Source organism: Paroedura picta, chromosome 11 (assembly GCF_049243985.1).
Source record: "Paroedura picta isolate Pp20150507F chromosome 11, Ppicta_v3.0, whole genome shotgun sequence".
Classification (NCBI taxonomy): domain Eukaryota; kingdom Metazoa; phylum Chordata; class Lepidosauria; order Squamata; family Gekkonidae; genus Paroedura; species Paroedura picta.
In genome coordinates, this window is record NC_135379.1 from 20,814,397 (window position 1) to 20,832,121 (window position 17,725).

The 17,725-nt window shown below is 43.3% G+C and overlaps 1 protein-coding gene across 5 annotated transcripts in view; it reads right to left on the reverse strand.

Annotated features, from left to right (window-relative positions):
- The window catches only part of CALCR (calcitonin receptor), a 130,715-nt gene that overhangs the window by 38,747 nt on the left and 74,243 nt on the right, over positions 1-17,725 (reverse strand). For all 5 annotated transcript variants that reach the window (XM_077303585.1, XM_077303584.1, XM_077303588.1 and 2 more), the window contains exons 3-4: positions 13,044-13,197; positions 7,943-8,053 (exon numbers count right to left, since the gene is read on the reverse strand). In XM_077303585.1, the coding sequence (XP_077159700.1) occupies positions 7,943-8,053; positions 13,044-13,197 (265 nt within the window). The remainder of the gene's footprint in view (positions 1-7,942; positions 8,054-13,043; positions 13,198-17,725) is intronic.

Sequence of the window (17,725 nt, forward strand, 5' to 3'; positions counted from 1 at the left end):
GATAACCTTAGACTGCTTTCTTGCTATCTTCTCCGTTGCATCTGTGGCCAGATATCATCTAAAGCTGGAAAGCATCAGAGCTCTTAAACAGAGATTAAAGCTGACTCTGCTATAGAACACAATGTACTGACAAATTTACATGTCCTTCCATTGATATCCAAGGGATCATAATATTAACAACGACAGTAGCTGGAGAGGTATACTGCTTCAACTGCTTAGAAAATTCCTGTGATTAAGGGCCGCAGGATCATTGTGGTAGTAACCATGAAATCCAAACAGTGTCTCTTTCCCCTAGACTCTGTTCAGCCAGCCTGACTCATTGGCAATGAGCAAGAATCATTAATCAGCGGATATTTACATTGACAACCTTCCGTTCTGTAGGGCTTTAATAAGTAGCTGGTAGATAGCTTTTGGAGAGTTAATCACAAGCATGATGGCAGATTTGTCCCAGTGACGAAGAGTCCCAAGATGTCAAAGTGATTGCTTCATTCTGCCACCCTCCATGTCAAACCAAGCCATGGTTGTAATCCCAGACGAGGCAATGAAAGATGTGTACTATGTGCCAAACTAGATCTGATGGAAATAATGAATCCCCTTAGCTCTTTGAAGGCAAATTATAGTGCCACACTGTTTCACTGGGGCAACGTGAGGAGGGAAGGAGATTTTGATACTCAAAATCACCCCCTTGCTCTTATTAGCTTATTAGACAGGTATTTAAAAGCGCTAAGAAATGGCGTAGGCTGCTTGCAAAACTGAGCAGGGACAAATGGATGCAAGCTCACCACATGGCTGCAACTCAGGTCAAGGCACCAAGCAGCTATAGTTTTACTTCTAATATTTATTGAAAATATATATAAAGTTTGCCTTTCTCCCCATCAAGTCAGGCCCCGAGGAAGGCAACAATATAATGAAACAAAATACAAACATATAAAAGAATAAAATTCAAAAAGGTTAACATGAAATAAACATGAAATAAAGAAACATTCAAAACAAACACTTTGTGCACATATCCCTTTTCCCTCAGAAAGCTGCTCTGAAAGCTCTGTGGGAGATTTCTGTTTTACAGACTTGGCAGAAGAGCAGAAGTCTTCTTGATTTCTTCTGAGCAGATGCTCTATAAGCACTTGGTGGTGGTGATTTCCCCTAAGGGAATGGCGTGAAAGGAAAAGGTGCATTCCTCTGCTTTCCTACTTTCAAACTGGGTTACTAACCTCAAGGTGGGATTCGGAGTTTTCCCAGAATTACCACAGATCTCCAGATTACAACTATCAGTCCTGCTGGAAGAAGCAACAGCTTCGAGGGCCGACTCTACAGTATGGATCTTCAGGGACCTCCTTCCACTCCTCCAACTTCACCCTCACCAGGCATTGCCCCAAAATTTCTAGGAATTTCTCCAGCCAAAATTTCCTTTTCAGTCTCTGCCTCAATGGCTGCGCTGCATTAAAAATCAGTTTAAAAGATGGAACTACACTAAAATGGATTTCTAAGATATATTCTAAGACAACTTCAGCACGGTTGTAGATAGGGTTGCCATGTCACAGTCCATGGTCTCAGGGACATTTGGGATGGGGACAGGTGTGCTAGCATGACCCCAGTGCATGATGACTTCCTAAAAAAAAACAGGTGAGACATCATGACATCAGGGCAGGCACTCTATGATTTGCAGAATTGTAGCAAATCTTAGAATGCCCCTGATATTATAATGTCACTCACGTCTTTCATTGGGAGCACCCTTACGTGCCAGTGTGACACTAATGCGCATGTCTCCCCATTTGCCATTATTCTTATTCCACTGGCTTTTCAGGCACTGGTGGAAAATGACAGAAATTACTGGGAGGCCTCTAATGTAGGGAGAGGAACAAACTGGAAAATTCTGATTCACTCTGGGATTTGGGATGTTCCAGAACTGAACGTCCAAACTCAAACAACCAAGAAGCCCCAAAACAAACCAGCCAGCTTCAGGCCAGTCCATTTTGCTTCCCCCCACTTAGAAGCAGGGGGAAGCAAAACAAACAGAAATGCCTGGAAGTGGTATGCTGAAAGGCCATAAACTGCAGGTATCTTTTGTGGTGCTTTTAGTTGTGACCTGTTAGCCACCTTGAATCATGACGAAGGGCAAGATGTAAATATTTGGATAAATAACATGTTGTTCAGTGCATGAAATTCAGGACCTGGGAGAGCACCCCCCCCCCCTACACAAGATGTTAGTACCAATGAGTACTGTCACAAAAAAGCACTGTTCATACTAAGCTGGATAAATCTGAAAGTCCTGTCCCGTATTGGTCATCTGTTACAGTGAATGAGAACTGGGCATCAGCAGCTCATCTTACACCACAGAAAGGCAATTGTGGGTATAGCCAGAACAATTTCATTTATTAAATGGTGAAAGAACCTACAAGAGGTTTGGCCATACTTGACTTAATAGTGACCAACAGGCAAGAGCTGGTCGATGGGGTGAAGGAGGTGGGGACCCGGGGGGGGGAGTGTCATGTCCTCCTAGTATTCCTTTTGAGATGGGGGGGGGCTAGGATGTTCATACTCCAATGTGTATGTAACACTTTCATAGGGCTGACTTTAATAAACTCAGAGAGTCATCCCATGGACAAGAATGCTGGAAGAGAAAGGAGCCCATCTCACATCTTCTGCTCTAACTGGAAACTAAAAAGGAAGGGAAAATGATAGAAGAAGGATGACAAAGAAAGTGAGTTTCTACTTCTGTTTGTTGGCATATGCAAGATTGGCAATGTGCGTGACTGATCTTATATTCAGCAGCAGAACACTGAAACTTGGTGTTTCCTAGCAGAATATAGATAAAAAGTCCTAAAAGATGAGACAGAGGCAAAACCAAGACCTAACAGATAAGCGATGCAGAACAACAACAAACTGAATCTGGAATGTGTGGTTCTAGATAACATAACACCTTGCATAGGTGACATTGTAAAATTGCCAAGAGGTATTTCTAAATGCTTGGTATGCTATCCATTGATAGTGAAAGCAATGCAAAATAACAAATGTCACAGCCAGTGATCTTCCTACAGTTAAGCATATACAAATAGCAACTCACAAGAGACAGAAGAATGACAAGATCCTTTCAATGTTCTCACAATATTTTCTTCATAGTATCTACAGACCCTGTCAATACATTCCTAAACTACAAGACCCTGTATCCTCACAGCAACTCATGAGGGGGAATATAATAGCAGCAGATGTCATAGTTGTACTAGATAGGAAAGGATTCTACCTTCCTAACAATCTGAAATATCAATAGAAAGATATTACAAAATAATCTAATTTACTGTAACTCTAAGCAGCTATACAGCCATTCAGTTCCTTTATCCTGAAAGCATAGAAGTAGACTGCAATAACTAAGCTACAACAATGTCAACACAGGCTGTTTTTTACAGTTAGAAAAAGAAGAGTTGGTTTTTATACCTGCCTTTTACTACCAAAGGAGACTCAAGGCTGCTAACAATTGCCTTCCCTTCTTCTCCTCACAACAGACACCCTATGAGATAGGCAAGGCTGAGAAAGCTCTGACAGAACTGTGACTGGCCCAAGGTCACCCAGATGGCTGTATGTGGAGGAGTGGGGAATCAAACCCAGCACCACAGATTAGAGGCTGCTGTTCTTAACCACTACCCCATGCTGGCTCTCCTATGAATGTGCAAGAAAACAGAACTACTATGAATGTACAAGAACAAGACAACAGAATTACTAAGGTCTAAGTGTTTGGTCTCCTTTTGGCAAATTAACACCAGCCCCCCCCCCCCCCAATACCTCTGCACTGTAAAACGTGAAAGAAATCGTCAAAGGCCACGAAGACAACCATTTCCTATGATGATAAAGATAAAAGTGCACATCAATATGAGTCAAGGTAAGAACTTGATTAATAACACCTTTTCTGTGTCCAACGGGAGTGTGGAGCGTAGAATGAAGAAGCGAAGTTACGTGGCAAGAATTAAAAAGACTCAGCCAATTGCCTCAGAGAACAGCTTCCAATGGCTGACTAAAAGGGACATGTTCTAACTGTGCTCCATGTAAATGAGGACACCACGTTGTTGTTCCAGTTACCCTACACAAATGATGATAGATTTAGCCTGTCATTAAGGCCTCAAGAGGACACAGTTGTAACAACGTGAATCCAAAATGCCTCTCTTCATAAGGGAGTCTGTTCTAAGGCTAGAGGTCTGAATGGAAATGATTATATTGTTTTTAAAGCCAAGAATCTAAAACTTGATGGGCTGTGCGTACACCATTTGGCCTGTTATTAAAGGAGCCTCTCATACTGATTAAGTCTTGGCTTTGCTTCCATTGTCTTTCCTGACAAAGGAACTCAGGCCCCCTGAAGACATACAAGTCTGTCCTCTAACCTCCTGTTCTTTCATTTTTCAGTTCCTCAGTCTACCACCCTCTACCTCAGCCTTTCTCAACTTTCTCACCATAAAGAAACCTCTAGAACATTGTTCAGGCTTTGAGAAACCCCAGATGTGACACAATTGTGCAGAATATGGTTGGGAAGCATAGCTGTGGACATGCCCATCTGGGGGTCCCTTCCCTTCCTACCCCCTCCAGGCCCATCATTGGTCATTTTGGGGGGGATGGGTTTGACATGACCACATATGGTTTTATCACCTGATGAAAGTTTAACAATTAAAAATAAATAAATACCACGCATTTGGGAAACCATTCCAGGTCCGTCAAGGAACCTCAGGGTTTCATGAATGTAAAAATGCCTGCCTGGACAGCCCTGTTCCCCCTATCAACCACTTTCCAACCAAGTTGCCCAGCTTTTCAGGTCACAGCTGTTTCATACACTGAGCATTTCTTACAAGCAACATAACTGATTGTCTTTCCATGTTTTGCCCCGAGCTTTGATTAGGCTTTAGTTACAAAACCCAGGAAAACATCGATCTGAGAATCTATACGGTTTCATTTAGCAGGGGCCAATCAGAGCTGAAGACAATTGCCTGCATTTCACTGCCTAACACATCTGCTTAGCCCAGACAATGCAGTACGGTATACATTTTTTACAGCCGCCATCAAATGGCAGCCCCGTCTATTAGCAGGAGCTGGCCTGCAGTCGCTAACAGGTTTTCCGATTCACCATTTCTGATTAAACCTTGCAGCGATGATCAGTCACCTGTGAAGTCCATTTCTCGCTTCACGCTGACATGCCCAGCAACTGTGATGTGCGCCAGTGCAACACAATAAACTGACCTGCAGAGAAGGCGCTCCAGTTGAAATGAAAACTAATGAGCAGGGCAGAAAGGTAAGGGAGCAGCGCCAAGTGGAGAAGATTCAGGGAAGCAGAGGCATGGGCAGGCACGGAGGGAAATGGGAGGACTATCAAGCACCTGGACTCCAGTATGCAGACTCCACAATATGCAAAAATAGAAAGTGAAAGGAAAACTTGACATGAATTTTTTTCAAAGAAAGAATGAATCTGAATGATATGATTTCGCTAAAAGCTCACCTGGTGCAAAGTGTTTCCTAGAAGACACTGTATGCGAGATATCATGTAGGTTTTTGATGTTAGTGCCAAATAATGTCACCTTGTAAAGATAATGGAAAACCCATTTTTACAATGGATTTTCCAGTCACCAAAAATGTTAACTGTCGCTTTCAAAAGGGAGAGAAAGCATGCACGGACAAGCACTATCAACCAGTTTCAATCAGTTTCCAAGAAAGTTGCATGCTTTTTCAGGTCAGTGCTGTTTCATCAATGGTGCATGTCTTACATGTCTTTTCCTGTGGGAAATTGCACATACCATCTATGCATGTCACATGGAACGGAGACTTCTATTTCATACATGTCAAGTTCTGATTACTAGTATATGGAATATGGTGCTCTGATCCACGATGGGTCCCCACAGCACGTAACTGTGACAAAGCAAATGAGCAGGAAGGAAAATGGTGGAGAGATGCTTGCCAGGTTGTAACATCCAGGCTGCAAGTTTCTCTCTTTTGTACAGGTACTTAGCTTGAGGGTCATATAATCTAAAGCCAGCAGAAAGATCTGCAGGTGTAGATGTGTGTGAAATCTCCAGAGCAATTAGAAGCATTTTTTCCTCCTTTTACCTTTTTTTTTGGGGGGGGGGATTGCCACTCTGTATTTTTTTGTTATTGTGTTCCCAGTTGAAAATAAAGGTGGGATACAAATGAATAAACAAACAAACAATACACAGAACAGCAATTTTCTTTGTGATAATTATACCTCGGGGAAAAAACGTGTAACATTTGAAATACTTCTCAGCAATAGAACAATACTTGCAGTACTAGTTTCCCTCAGTTATTGGATACAATGATGTACCTTTCAGAATCTTGCAGATGATGAAGAAGAGTTCATACTTGTATACTGCTTTTCTCTATCCAAAGGAATCTCAAAGGAGTCTCAATCACTTTCCCTTTCTCTCCCCACAAGAGACACCCTGTGAGGCTGAGAGAGCCCTGATATCACTGCTCGGTCAGAACAGCTTTATCAGCGCCCTGGCAAGCCCAAGGTCACCCAGCTGGCTGCATGTAGGGGAGAAGCGGGGAATCAAACCCGGCTCACCAGATTACAAGTCTATGCAATCATCAAAGGTACAAAAGCTTTGAGTTACTTTGCACTGGGATATTATATCCCTACCATCCCCCTTAGATATTAAGCTGATGTTTAAAGTTCTACTGTTATACACAACTTTTAATATGTGCATGAAGATCAATAACACTCACAAGATGGGGGATTCCAGAGACATTGCGTTTTCAACCATGCAGAAGTGGCCCTAAAATAGCATGGAAAAAACTTTTGTGTTGCTTAGTGTCATGAAGGTAGATCAGGCTGCCCACCCTGTTTACTGATCTATCGATTTTCGGATTTTAATATTTGTGTCAATAGGGTCATGCTACAACAAACAAAACATCAAATATTTATTATATAGTATGCACATGTAAAATTAAAAAACATAAGAGGTTTGAATGTCACACTGTATGATTTATGCACATTCTTGGTAGATTAATATATCTTAAGAACCACATAAAACACTTTGGCTTCTACAGCCTTCCTCAGTGGTTACAAATACAGTACATTAAATATGCATAACACATATTCAGAGAATATTATATATTTTTCACAACCAGTTGTTGTTATCTCCCACGCGGTGTGGTTAGGCAAAGATTTTCTTATATATAAGGTGATCCTCCTCACCATGCCCGTACTCACACAACTTCCATCTGGTATTGAATTTGCAATAGCTCCGGATGTGTGTAACATCAACCAGTAGATAAAATCAAATGTTTTATTTGTTGTAGCTTGACCCTTTTGACTCAGATTTGAAGATTTGGGGAACTCTTCTGTTGCTTATTCGTTTTTGTACACACAACACACGCACAGTTTTCAATGATCGTTTTGAAGGTTGCAATCTGTCAACTTGGGGGATAATATGTGTACTTTGATGAATAATGCATGAAACAGTAAGGGGCAGAAGGCCTCTGTGCTGTAATAAAATGTTCTTGGATTTTTGTGGATTTTTTTTTTGCACTACTGTTCTTCCAGGAACTTGGTAATGTTGTCTCCGTGCATGAAATACAAGAGGAAGACCCTGGGAATAACAAGATTCATTTCACAGGATGGAACCAGCTTTAACAGCTGCTATATCTAAAAATGGAATGATTATAAAAGAAGGCAGACATTAAGAAATGCCGCCATTTTCATTACTTTGGCTTCGGGGAGCACATGGATAAAGTCGAGCGACAACAGGCTATTAAGAGAAGCATTCCTCTTGGGGGTCTAGTTGGCGGAGAGGCAATTTAGAATTGCTATAAATAAAGGAGATTGATTTAAGTCCCTTGAAAAGTAATAGCAAAACTTTTATTTCTAAATATGTGATTTGTGCCTTCATTTCCAAACTCTAAAATACATTTGCTGACTATTTAGGGAGGAAAAAAACAAGAAGTACTCTACCAGTTGGATCAAAGTCTGGGAAATAATCAGGGCAATTTTGCTCAGCGTCCTCTCCAGCAGGTGTGTCATCCCAACAGAGCCATCCATCCCATGTGCGGTTGCAGAACAGACCTAGAAAATTCAAAAAGAACAAGACTTTACTGTGTTTTTTTTAAGGGGATACCATATTTTTTCTATTTAAAAAGACCCTTCTGGTTTATTTACCTGACAAAATAATGCATTTGCAGAAATTATTAACACTTCTACTATTTTAAAATTGGAAATTACATTAAATACTAGGCACAAATGAAAAACTAGGGACTTAAATTTGGACTAAATTCTCACAAAGGTCATAATCCTGCTCTTGAGAATGGAGACAGGAGGTTCTCAGTTGTGGTTCATGGAAGGCTCTTGGAATGAGTAGTCTGCATGGAGCCAAGGACTGGGTAGAACAGACTTGCCAAGGAACAAGTGGAGGTAATTAATTTGCATATCTGTAAATTATTGTTGGGGGCACACCTAGCTCACCAGTAGTATGGGGTGAAACACTTGGCAGGTGTACTACCCCTGAGGATCAGACATTAGATGTTGTATGTCTCCGGTATGGACTTGTACTTCTAGATATAAAAAGCTTTAGACTCCATGGCTTTCATGCCACATACGTGAGAGAAAAGAGTAGCCACACATTTTGACACAGTGAATTCAAGATGTGCGTCTTGCTCAGGTATTGTAGACTAACGGCTATGGCTTCCTTGACTGGGTCAATCAGTCTCATATTGGGTCTTGTTCCTGGTGCCTTCAACTTTTGCTAGCATTACTGTCTTTTCCATTGAGTCTTGTCATCTCATAATATGAAAGTATAATAGCTTCAATTTTGTTACTGTAGATTCTAGGGAATATTCAGGCTGGATTTGATATAGAACCCATTTGTCTTGTCTTTCTGGTGGCCCATGGTATTCACAACTCTACTCCAATGTCACATTTAAAATGAATCAACTTTCTTCCTCTCCGCTTTCTTCATTGTCCACCTGTCACACCCATATATAGTAAATATTTGGCAGAGTCTTGCTTTTTGATGGATTCAATATCTGTGGCTACTGATATCCCATCTCCTCCTGGTGATTTGTTTCTCCCAATTGCTTTGAGTGCAGCTTTCATTTCACTTTCTAAAATAATCTTCAAAAGATTATTCTTTGAAGGAAGAAGAAGAGCTGTTTTTTTGTACCCTACTTTTTACTAGCTGCAGGAGTCTCAAAGTAGCTTACAATCGCCTATCCTTCCTCTTGCCTCAGTGGACACGTTAAGCTAAGAGAACTCTGAGAGACTGTGACTGGTCCAAGGTAATTCAGAGTCATTCTAGTCCAATGGAGTAAACTCACAACTACCTGCACACCCACAGTGACACCAATTCCATACCCAGGTGATGAAGAAGAAGAAGAAGAAGAAGAGGAAGAGGAAGAGGAAGAGGAAAAAGAAGAGTTGGTTCTTATATTCCGCTTTTCTCTACCCAAAGGAGGCTCAAAGTGGCTTACAGTCGTCTCCCCTTTCCTCTCCCCACAACAGACACCCTGTGGGGTGGGTGAGGCTGAGAGAGCCCTGATATCACTGCTCGGTCAGAACAGTTTTACCAGTGCTGTGGCAAGCCCAAGGTCACCCAGCTGGCTGCATGTGGGGGAGTGCAGAATCGAACCCAGCATGCCAAATTAGAAGTCCACACTCCTAACCACTACACCAAACTGGCTCTCCCACAAAAATACCTAAATCCCAGCTCTTTAATCGTGAGAGTACATGATACAGAAAGGACAAGATTTCACTCTGCTAACCCCCCCCCCAAAAAAAAAACCCAGTATATATATTATGTCTGTGGGCATTTGGCCACTGATGCAAATGAGGGCTTCTGCCAGCCAAGGAACTAACCAATCAAAAGAACCGATCGCTCTGTTTAACGTTTCTCAAAGAAGCAAAGGAATCAGATTTACAGACCCAGGAAGAGTTTAAAAGATGACAATGACTATGGAAACTTAGTGCTGGGTGTTGACAAGTGAGAAGACTGGCTTGGCTAAAAATGGAAACTGGCAAGCGACCCAAGTCCATTTTGTTTCACTTGCGATCCAAGCACAATGTATATATTTCCCCCTCCTTTATAAAGATGGATGAGGTAAAATACTTGGTCCAATTATTAACAAATCATGGCAGCATTTCTGTCTGGTTTCCAATTACACTCTCCTCAGGCAAAATCATTTTTCTTTCTGACTGTTCTCTTCCAGAACTTGGCTGCATGTGTACAAGCTGAAAGAACCACTTCATGCAATCAATGACAGAGATAAGCAAGGAGAGCCAGACCGCATCTCCGAAAGTCAGCCGTTTAGGGGCATGCAGGTTTTTGTTTTTAATTCTAAAACATTTGGCCATTCAGCAAAATGAAAACACACACACACACTCTCTCTCTCACACACAAAACATTGCATTTTCCAACACAACATAATTTTTCCTAGGGGAAGTAAACTGGACCAATCCATTAATCTATGTCGTGTTTAAGAGGCCCTACAGTATTAATAACAACAAATGGTAATTTACTAATTTAAAATTTGTAAAATTTAGAGCCCTCATGGGTCATAGTTTAGGATGTCAGTGTGTCTCCTGGCTACGGGAAGAGAATCTTAAGTGTCTAGCTGGGGAGTACAGGAAGAGGCAGTCCTTCAAGTGTCCTGACCCCAAGCCAAGCCCAAAGCCTTAGAGGTAAGAACCAGCCCTTGAAACTGAACACAGATGATGTACGGAGCTAAACAATGACTTTCAGATACAAAGAATTCATTCTCCATTAAAACTCACACTAGGAAAAAGGCCTTTAGAATGCTAAGAATGCTAAGGGTACTCAGGGTAGTCTGTTTACAGAGGAACATTTAGGGGTCTTCCGATACCTTAAATAGATATTTTTATCCTAGCATAATCTTTCATGAACTAGAGTACCCGATGAAGTGGCCTGTAGTTCCTGAAAATTTATGCTGGAACGAAGATGGTTAATCTTTAAATTTCCATGAAATTGCTGATGGGTATCAAACAAGATCTCCCTTATGACACTGGGACCATTTCAGGTTTTGATAGGACCTTCAGTGCAATTATGGAAGCACTGGAGGACTGAAAGCCCCTGTTCTATGTCTGACAGTATACTACTGAAATACAGTGTTTTAAAGCAGTGGTCCCCAACCTTTATTAGGCTGGGGACCGGCAGGGCATTGGGCCGCGCCCGCAGGGACCGCGCGGGCCACGCCCACGAGCCGCGCCCGGCCGCGCCCGCGGGCCGCACCCGGCCGCGCCCGCGGGCCGCACCCGCGAATCGGGCCGCGCCCGCGAGCCGCGCCCGGCCGCACCCGCGGATCGGGCCGCGCCCGGCCGCGCCCGCGGGCCGCACCCGTGGATCGGGCCGCGCCCGCGGGCCGCGCGGGCGCGGCCCGGCCCTGATTCCCTCTCCCCGCCCTCTCGCAGTAAGAAGCTTCCCGGGCCGCAAGCTTGCGGCCTGGGAAGTTTTTTACTGCGTGGGGGGGGGGGGCGGGCGGGGAGAGGGAGCCGCGGCCCGGTGCCATGGCCTTTGCGGCCCGGCGCCGGGCCGCGGCCCGCAGGTTGGGGACCACTGTTTTAAAGAGCTCTTGTATGTAGTCCCTCCTCTGTCCCTCATAATAACCTTTTATACAGGAGCTTCTGAAAAATAATCACATGTCGTTTGAAACTCAGGAGGGGGTATACTTCCTCCCAGCACCATCCTTTTTGAGAATATCACTCCAATTCTTAATCCAAGGTATGAAAAGAAATCCTGCAGATTTCTTGGAAACAGATTCACAGTATTTTGATGATGTGCTTTTGGTGTTTTCAAGTTTAAATGCAAAAAACAAATCACAACCCCCTCCCCCCCCAACACATTGATGGTGGTAATATTCATACTGCTCTGGATAACTGGAGACAGAGGAGCTCCTGACATTTACCTTGCTGTGTTGCACATGCAGCTTGTCCTCCTTCAACAGTGCCCCAACTTACATTGTACGGCGAGCCATGGATCGTGAGAACTGGCAGTCTTCATAGGCCTGTCTCTATTTCTCTCGCAAGGCCTATCAATCACTAGGCAATTTGAAGTCAGAAAGGAGTCAAGCCACTTGGATGAAGTACAGTGCCTTCTTCCAGATTTTGTTGTTGTGGCCATGTATGCCTGGAACAGGAACTTCATGTGCGAACAGGGTGCTGGGCATTACCCTTGCTGTGCCTGAGCAGCAGTCGGAGCACTGAACTGATCAATAAAGCTTTATTTAGGAGCTAGCAAACTGGCTAGGGAAGAGAAGAGGTTAAACCTAGCTGCCTTTTTAGCTGAGAGAGGGTTTGTTCTAAAAGAAAAGCCCAAGAGTAGCTTTTCTGCAGAAAGACAAGGAGAAGTCCTTCCAGAAAGAAGTCCTGGCTAGCTATCGCCCATTGCCCCCTGTGGAATCATCGCTATATCCCAATCTCTGCAGCACTTTGGGTCCCCCCCCTTCCAATGACTCCCTTTCCGCAGTTTTTGTCTGTTTAAAACACTTATCTCTCATAGTATGCTGTTAAACAATGAAAGCCACACAAAACCAGTAGCATAAAAAATACATCAGAGCAGGAATTAGAAACCATTCAAAGAAGCCTATTGGCTTACAAACTGCAGCACTGCACTAAGCTGTAATCCGGTAATGAACCCTAAAATACCTGTATGGTGCAATTAAAAAAAAAATCCTTCCAATGCAGTAGGCAAAGAAGAGGGTGCAATGGCCAAAGGCCTGGGGAAAATTCGGGATCGTTTATTAGCAGGCAAGCCCATAATGGCATTTTAAGAAGATTGTTGGCCTCACTAACTGTGCAATCTTAGACAATCACACCCTCCTAAACTTCTTGAACTCTGTGAGTCTAGAAGGCTGTAACTACTGCAAATGTATCCAGCTAGTTTCAAGATCTGTACTTTTTTTGTGTGCTTGCAAGACTGCTGTAAGGAAAGGAGCTGCAAAACTTCAGTGCAGAACTCCCCTTGTGATTTCTGCCTTTACACTGTCAGTTCTTCCGGCAACCTTGATGAATCCGAAAGATATTTCAAAGTCTTCTGTTCTCCTTTTACCTGTTTTCGCGTAAGGTGGCTCTTTGTTCATCCTCTCATAGCATTTGAACTGGGAATCGACTATCTTCTGGCGGATTGCTGCGTTTTCGGTTGCTATAGGCTCTGGCAGGGGGTCGGTATCATTGACAGCAGAAGAAAGACTTGAAGCCATTCTCTGTGCAAAGAGGGAAACTTGTTAATGCCTGAGAAAACGCAGGAGAACAGAATAAGACTCAGTTGCAGGTGCCCATCATTCTTACTTCAAAGACCTTTTGATCCACACACGTGTGCAACGTTGCTATGGAAATGTAATTGGGGTTCTGTGTGTGTCTTTGTGTTTCTGCTGGCAAAATGTATGGACCAATCCCTTCACAACAGCTCCCTTTAGAGCAGACAAAACACAAGATGGAATGAGACATTGCCAAGAATTGCTGACTTTGATTACCCACAAGAGCATCTCTTGGCTAGATGCTCCTGCGGGTGACCTGTAAGGTAACAATCCATAAGGAGAGTCCAGTAGCACCTTTAAGACCAACAAAGATTTATTCAAGGCGTGAGATTTCGAGTGCAAGGTGCTACTGGACTCTGATTTTATTGTGCTACTCCAGACCAACCCATTTGAATCAATCTGTAAGGAGCCATGGTTTCAATATCCATTCATTTAAGTACAGCCTGTGTGGGAACTCTGGGGTGGATCTTTATGGATGGAGGGAAGCTGATCAGCCGTTCCCTGTGTGGATTTCTAGCCACAGCCTCATGCTGTGAGCACATCTGTGAACAGATTTCTTTTTTCCTGTTGAACTGCAGCTCAGAAGAAAAAAAAAAGGAAAGAAAACCCCACCGTGACTGTGCCAGTCAGTGGAAAAAAGGATTTGCTAGATCACTGTCTAGTTTTATTGTCATCTTTAGGTATTCCCTCAGCAACAATGATTGTGCTAGCTAAATTGTCAGTTTCCATATGGCGGCGGTGAGGGAACGGTGCCAGAAAGGAACTCCACATGACAGTGTACATAAGTGGTTCACTCAGCAGGGATTACAACTCGAAGACTTTGTGACATTGGCAACCTATTGTGGGAACTGAAGTTTTTGTTTCTGTTCTTGTAATATAGCTGTACAACGTGTGTCGTACCGCAGAAGTGCTATTTCCAGGGCACTGTGACTCATTTAAACGACAGAGCAGGCAAGCCCTCAGGAGCAGGATTTGACATCTCTTTGGTCCTCACCTCCACAGTACACCTGCTGTGCCCAACCATGCTGAGACTACGCAGGAGCACTCGCTGGGGATAGAGCAAAAGTGCAGAAGAGGAAGCCTCCCTGGGGGGCGGTTAGCAGCCCCAGTGGATTGGATGTGGTCCACTAAGTGAGGACTGCATTAATTAAGAGTTCAGGCAGCAGCATAATTGGAGTGTCAAATCCCCCTGAGTTTCCGCAGAAAAGGTCAGGAAAGCTCCTCCACATCTTGTTTTCCATAAACTCTTTTCAAGAGGGCATTTTTATAAAGGAATACAGCTGCACTGTAACAGGGTGATCTAGGAAGCTGTTTTTGATAGGACTGTGGACAATATCTGTTCCGCTTAATATTTCTGGTAAGGCCTAGGAGGAGGAGCTGGTCTCATGGCTCAAGTGCCACTCAGTGCTTAACACCCACTCAGGGCGGCTGTCCCACCCGAATGCCTCCTCTTCCTCCTCCAACCGGCTTGCCTGTCTGTCCAGCCAATCGCCTTTCATTCCCCACCCCTGACCACTCCCACCTCCTTACACTTCCCTCCGAGGCTCAGAGGCTGCAGATCCCTGCTACGTGAGAGCTGCCCCTGCTGGCGAGTTCCCTGCCTGTGGCCTCCAGCCTGCAGCCTTTCCAGGTCCTGGGGGGAGGGAGAGGCCATCTACAAAGTTCTTCCACCCCCCACCCCCCAATCTAGCGCCTGTTGTATTCCTGAATGCAACGGGCTTTGTCCCTAGTTACTAATATGTTTTATTTGTTGCTGTACATTTTTCCTCTTGCTCCCACTGCATTTGTGTTTAATATTTATGCCTTGTTTTCCCAACAGTCCTAGTCTCTTTATTTCATTAGAAATCCTATTGATCGTGCTTATGTTATGTAATTCGTCTTGAGCGTCTGTGAGAAAGGTGAACTATTAACAACATAATTAAACTAGGCTGTCAGACAATATGAAGGTTTGCTTCTCTGGCTGTGCTCCAGCTTGTGGCATGCGCATGCGAAAAAGTTCTGGAGTGGAAGCCAGGAAATCTACTCTTTGGAAACTCTAATTCCGCAAGACCAGCAAGCAGACAGCATAGTCTGAGATAGTTTGTTATCTTACTTATGCATCCATTTACTTCTCTATTTCTCTCTCTAACAACTCGTTGTCAATAAGGTGAGGAGTGTGGGACTGGCCCAAGGCCATCTAGCAGGCTTCCATGACAGAGCGGCAATTTGAGCCTGGGTCTCTCAAATCCTAGTCCAATAGTTTAACCACTATTCTCCCCTGCTGTTTATGCTGGATTTTTACATTGTTCACTGGTATTCATTATGAAACATTGTGCTATTACCTAGGAGCTGTGCTGCTGTTTCTATTGCAAGGAGCAGGGCGTAGGGTTGCTTGGCAAATTCCTAGATATTTGGGAGTGGTGTTTAGGCAAAGTGGAATCTGGGGAGGATAGGGAGCTCTGCGAGGATGTGATGCCACAGAGATCACACTCTGAGGCTACCATTTCCTCCAGGCGAGCTATGTCTGGAGAGTAGCTGCTATTCTGGGAGAACCCCTAGGCCCTGCCTTAAAGATTGCAATTGTAACCCTAGGAGGATTTTGTGCCCATACAAGAGTTTTGCATAGAAATCAGGACAGCTGATTTCTGTAGCCTGTAATTCCCGGAGAAGTTTCAGGCCCCACCTTGAGTCCAGCAATATGAGCTCTGCAGCACATCTCCACTTGGCAGCACAGTCATTCACTGCTGTTGACTTGCTTGTACCAAACGTCCCAAAGCAGATCTACACATGCAAAGCTATGGACCCGTGGATCTGCTTCTCCTTTGAATTTTTAGTTTTAAATGCTCATAAAATTGATGTGCTTCCCCAATGGCAGGGGATCAAAGGTGAAATCTCAAATGTGCTTTAAAGGCAAACTTTGAAATATTTGTTCATTTTAATGTTTACTTTTTGGCTCTCGGCCCTCATCACAATTTCACTTTACCCTGAGAACATAAGCAGGTGACTCTGTTGCCAGTATTAAAACTTTTGCTACATTTGCCTTGGCTAAATTGTGCATTTAGCCTTTCATGAGGGGGCCTGGAAGTAAGATTATCTACTTAAAAACATTCAACTTGCCTCTGCAGTTTTACAAAAATAGGGGATGATTTAAACAGATGTGGTTCAAAAAGAAAACATGAACATCTGCCGAGTTAAATAACAACCTCTACCCCCACCTGGAGTTCCTATCTTATGCTTTTATTTCTTATCCTTTTCAGTCAGCTCGAGAACACTCTTCGACCATCTGAATAATTTCATGGGGTTCAGCAGTGAAACAAAATCATACTCATTGATTTGCTGTTCAAGCCTTACATCTAATTCCTTTGTGAAATAAAGTCCACCGAAACATAGGCAAGCAAATATATCCCAGATTTCATCCATTTTGTTAATGGTTCCTGCATTTGCTTGGGCTATGGAAAAGATGAGCTTGCTCAAAATGTAACACTTAACACTTCCTGTATTCAGTTTTCCATAAGCAACGGGAAACTGGAGGTCTTGATCTTTAAAAAATAGGTTGGGATCCCCAGCTGGATAGCTCCGATCACTCTTTAGGTGCACCTAAGAGCAAGGCTATGATGGTTTCTGGCACTGAAATATCCCTTGTGACAAATTCCCTCCCCCCCCCCACACACATGCCACATTGCAAACTGCTTTCCCCCTCATTTCAGCGTGCCATAAGTCAGGGGAGGTGCTATTTGAGAACTACCAGCCCAAAGCTGCTCCAATGGCTTGGACCTATTTGCACTGTTCTTTAGGAACCTGGTCAACATGACGTGTTACATTCACTTTCACAATACATTCTCAAAACAACCATTACCCAGGGCAATATTTTATAAAGATGGACCAGGTTGCATTTACCAGATATAGGAAAGTAGAAAACCTTATGCAAAGAAAATAAAGTATTTTTTTATTAAAGACAAATGAGTAATCCAGAGCCTTGGAATCAAGTTGTCCTGTGGTAAAAAGGGGCCAGAAATAATCCTTCGGAAGAAAACTGATTAACAGATGTCCCATGTGGCAGTTTAGCAGCCGTATATATGATGTCACTCCTAAAAGTACAAGCAAACGACATCATACATACGACCACCAAGCCATCACGCATTACGCAACTGCTATAAGAAGTACATGAACACAGAATACAAGAGTAGATGTCTTTGACTGATGACCTGTTTCATACCTAAAAGTTTTTAAAATGTAGTCTAATTAGAAGCAATTTTCTCTTAATTTGGACTTGGAATTAGACACTTTCCAATAATCCAGGACTGAGCAGCAACCAAAGAATTGGAGAATTTACCGTTTCTGCAGCCAAGACTCCAGATGACAAAAAAGTGAGGCAAATCCACAATATGATGTCAGCGTTCATGCAATGAGTACTGCTAATGACTAGTGCTTGAAGGTTCTGGAAAACTACCCAGAAATATACCCATTCCAGAGACATCTACAATGTGTAACCCAG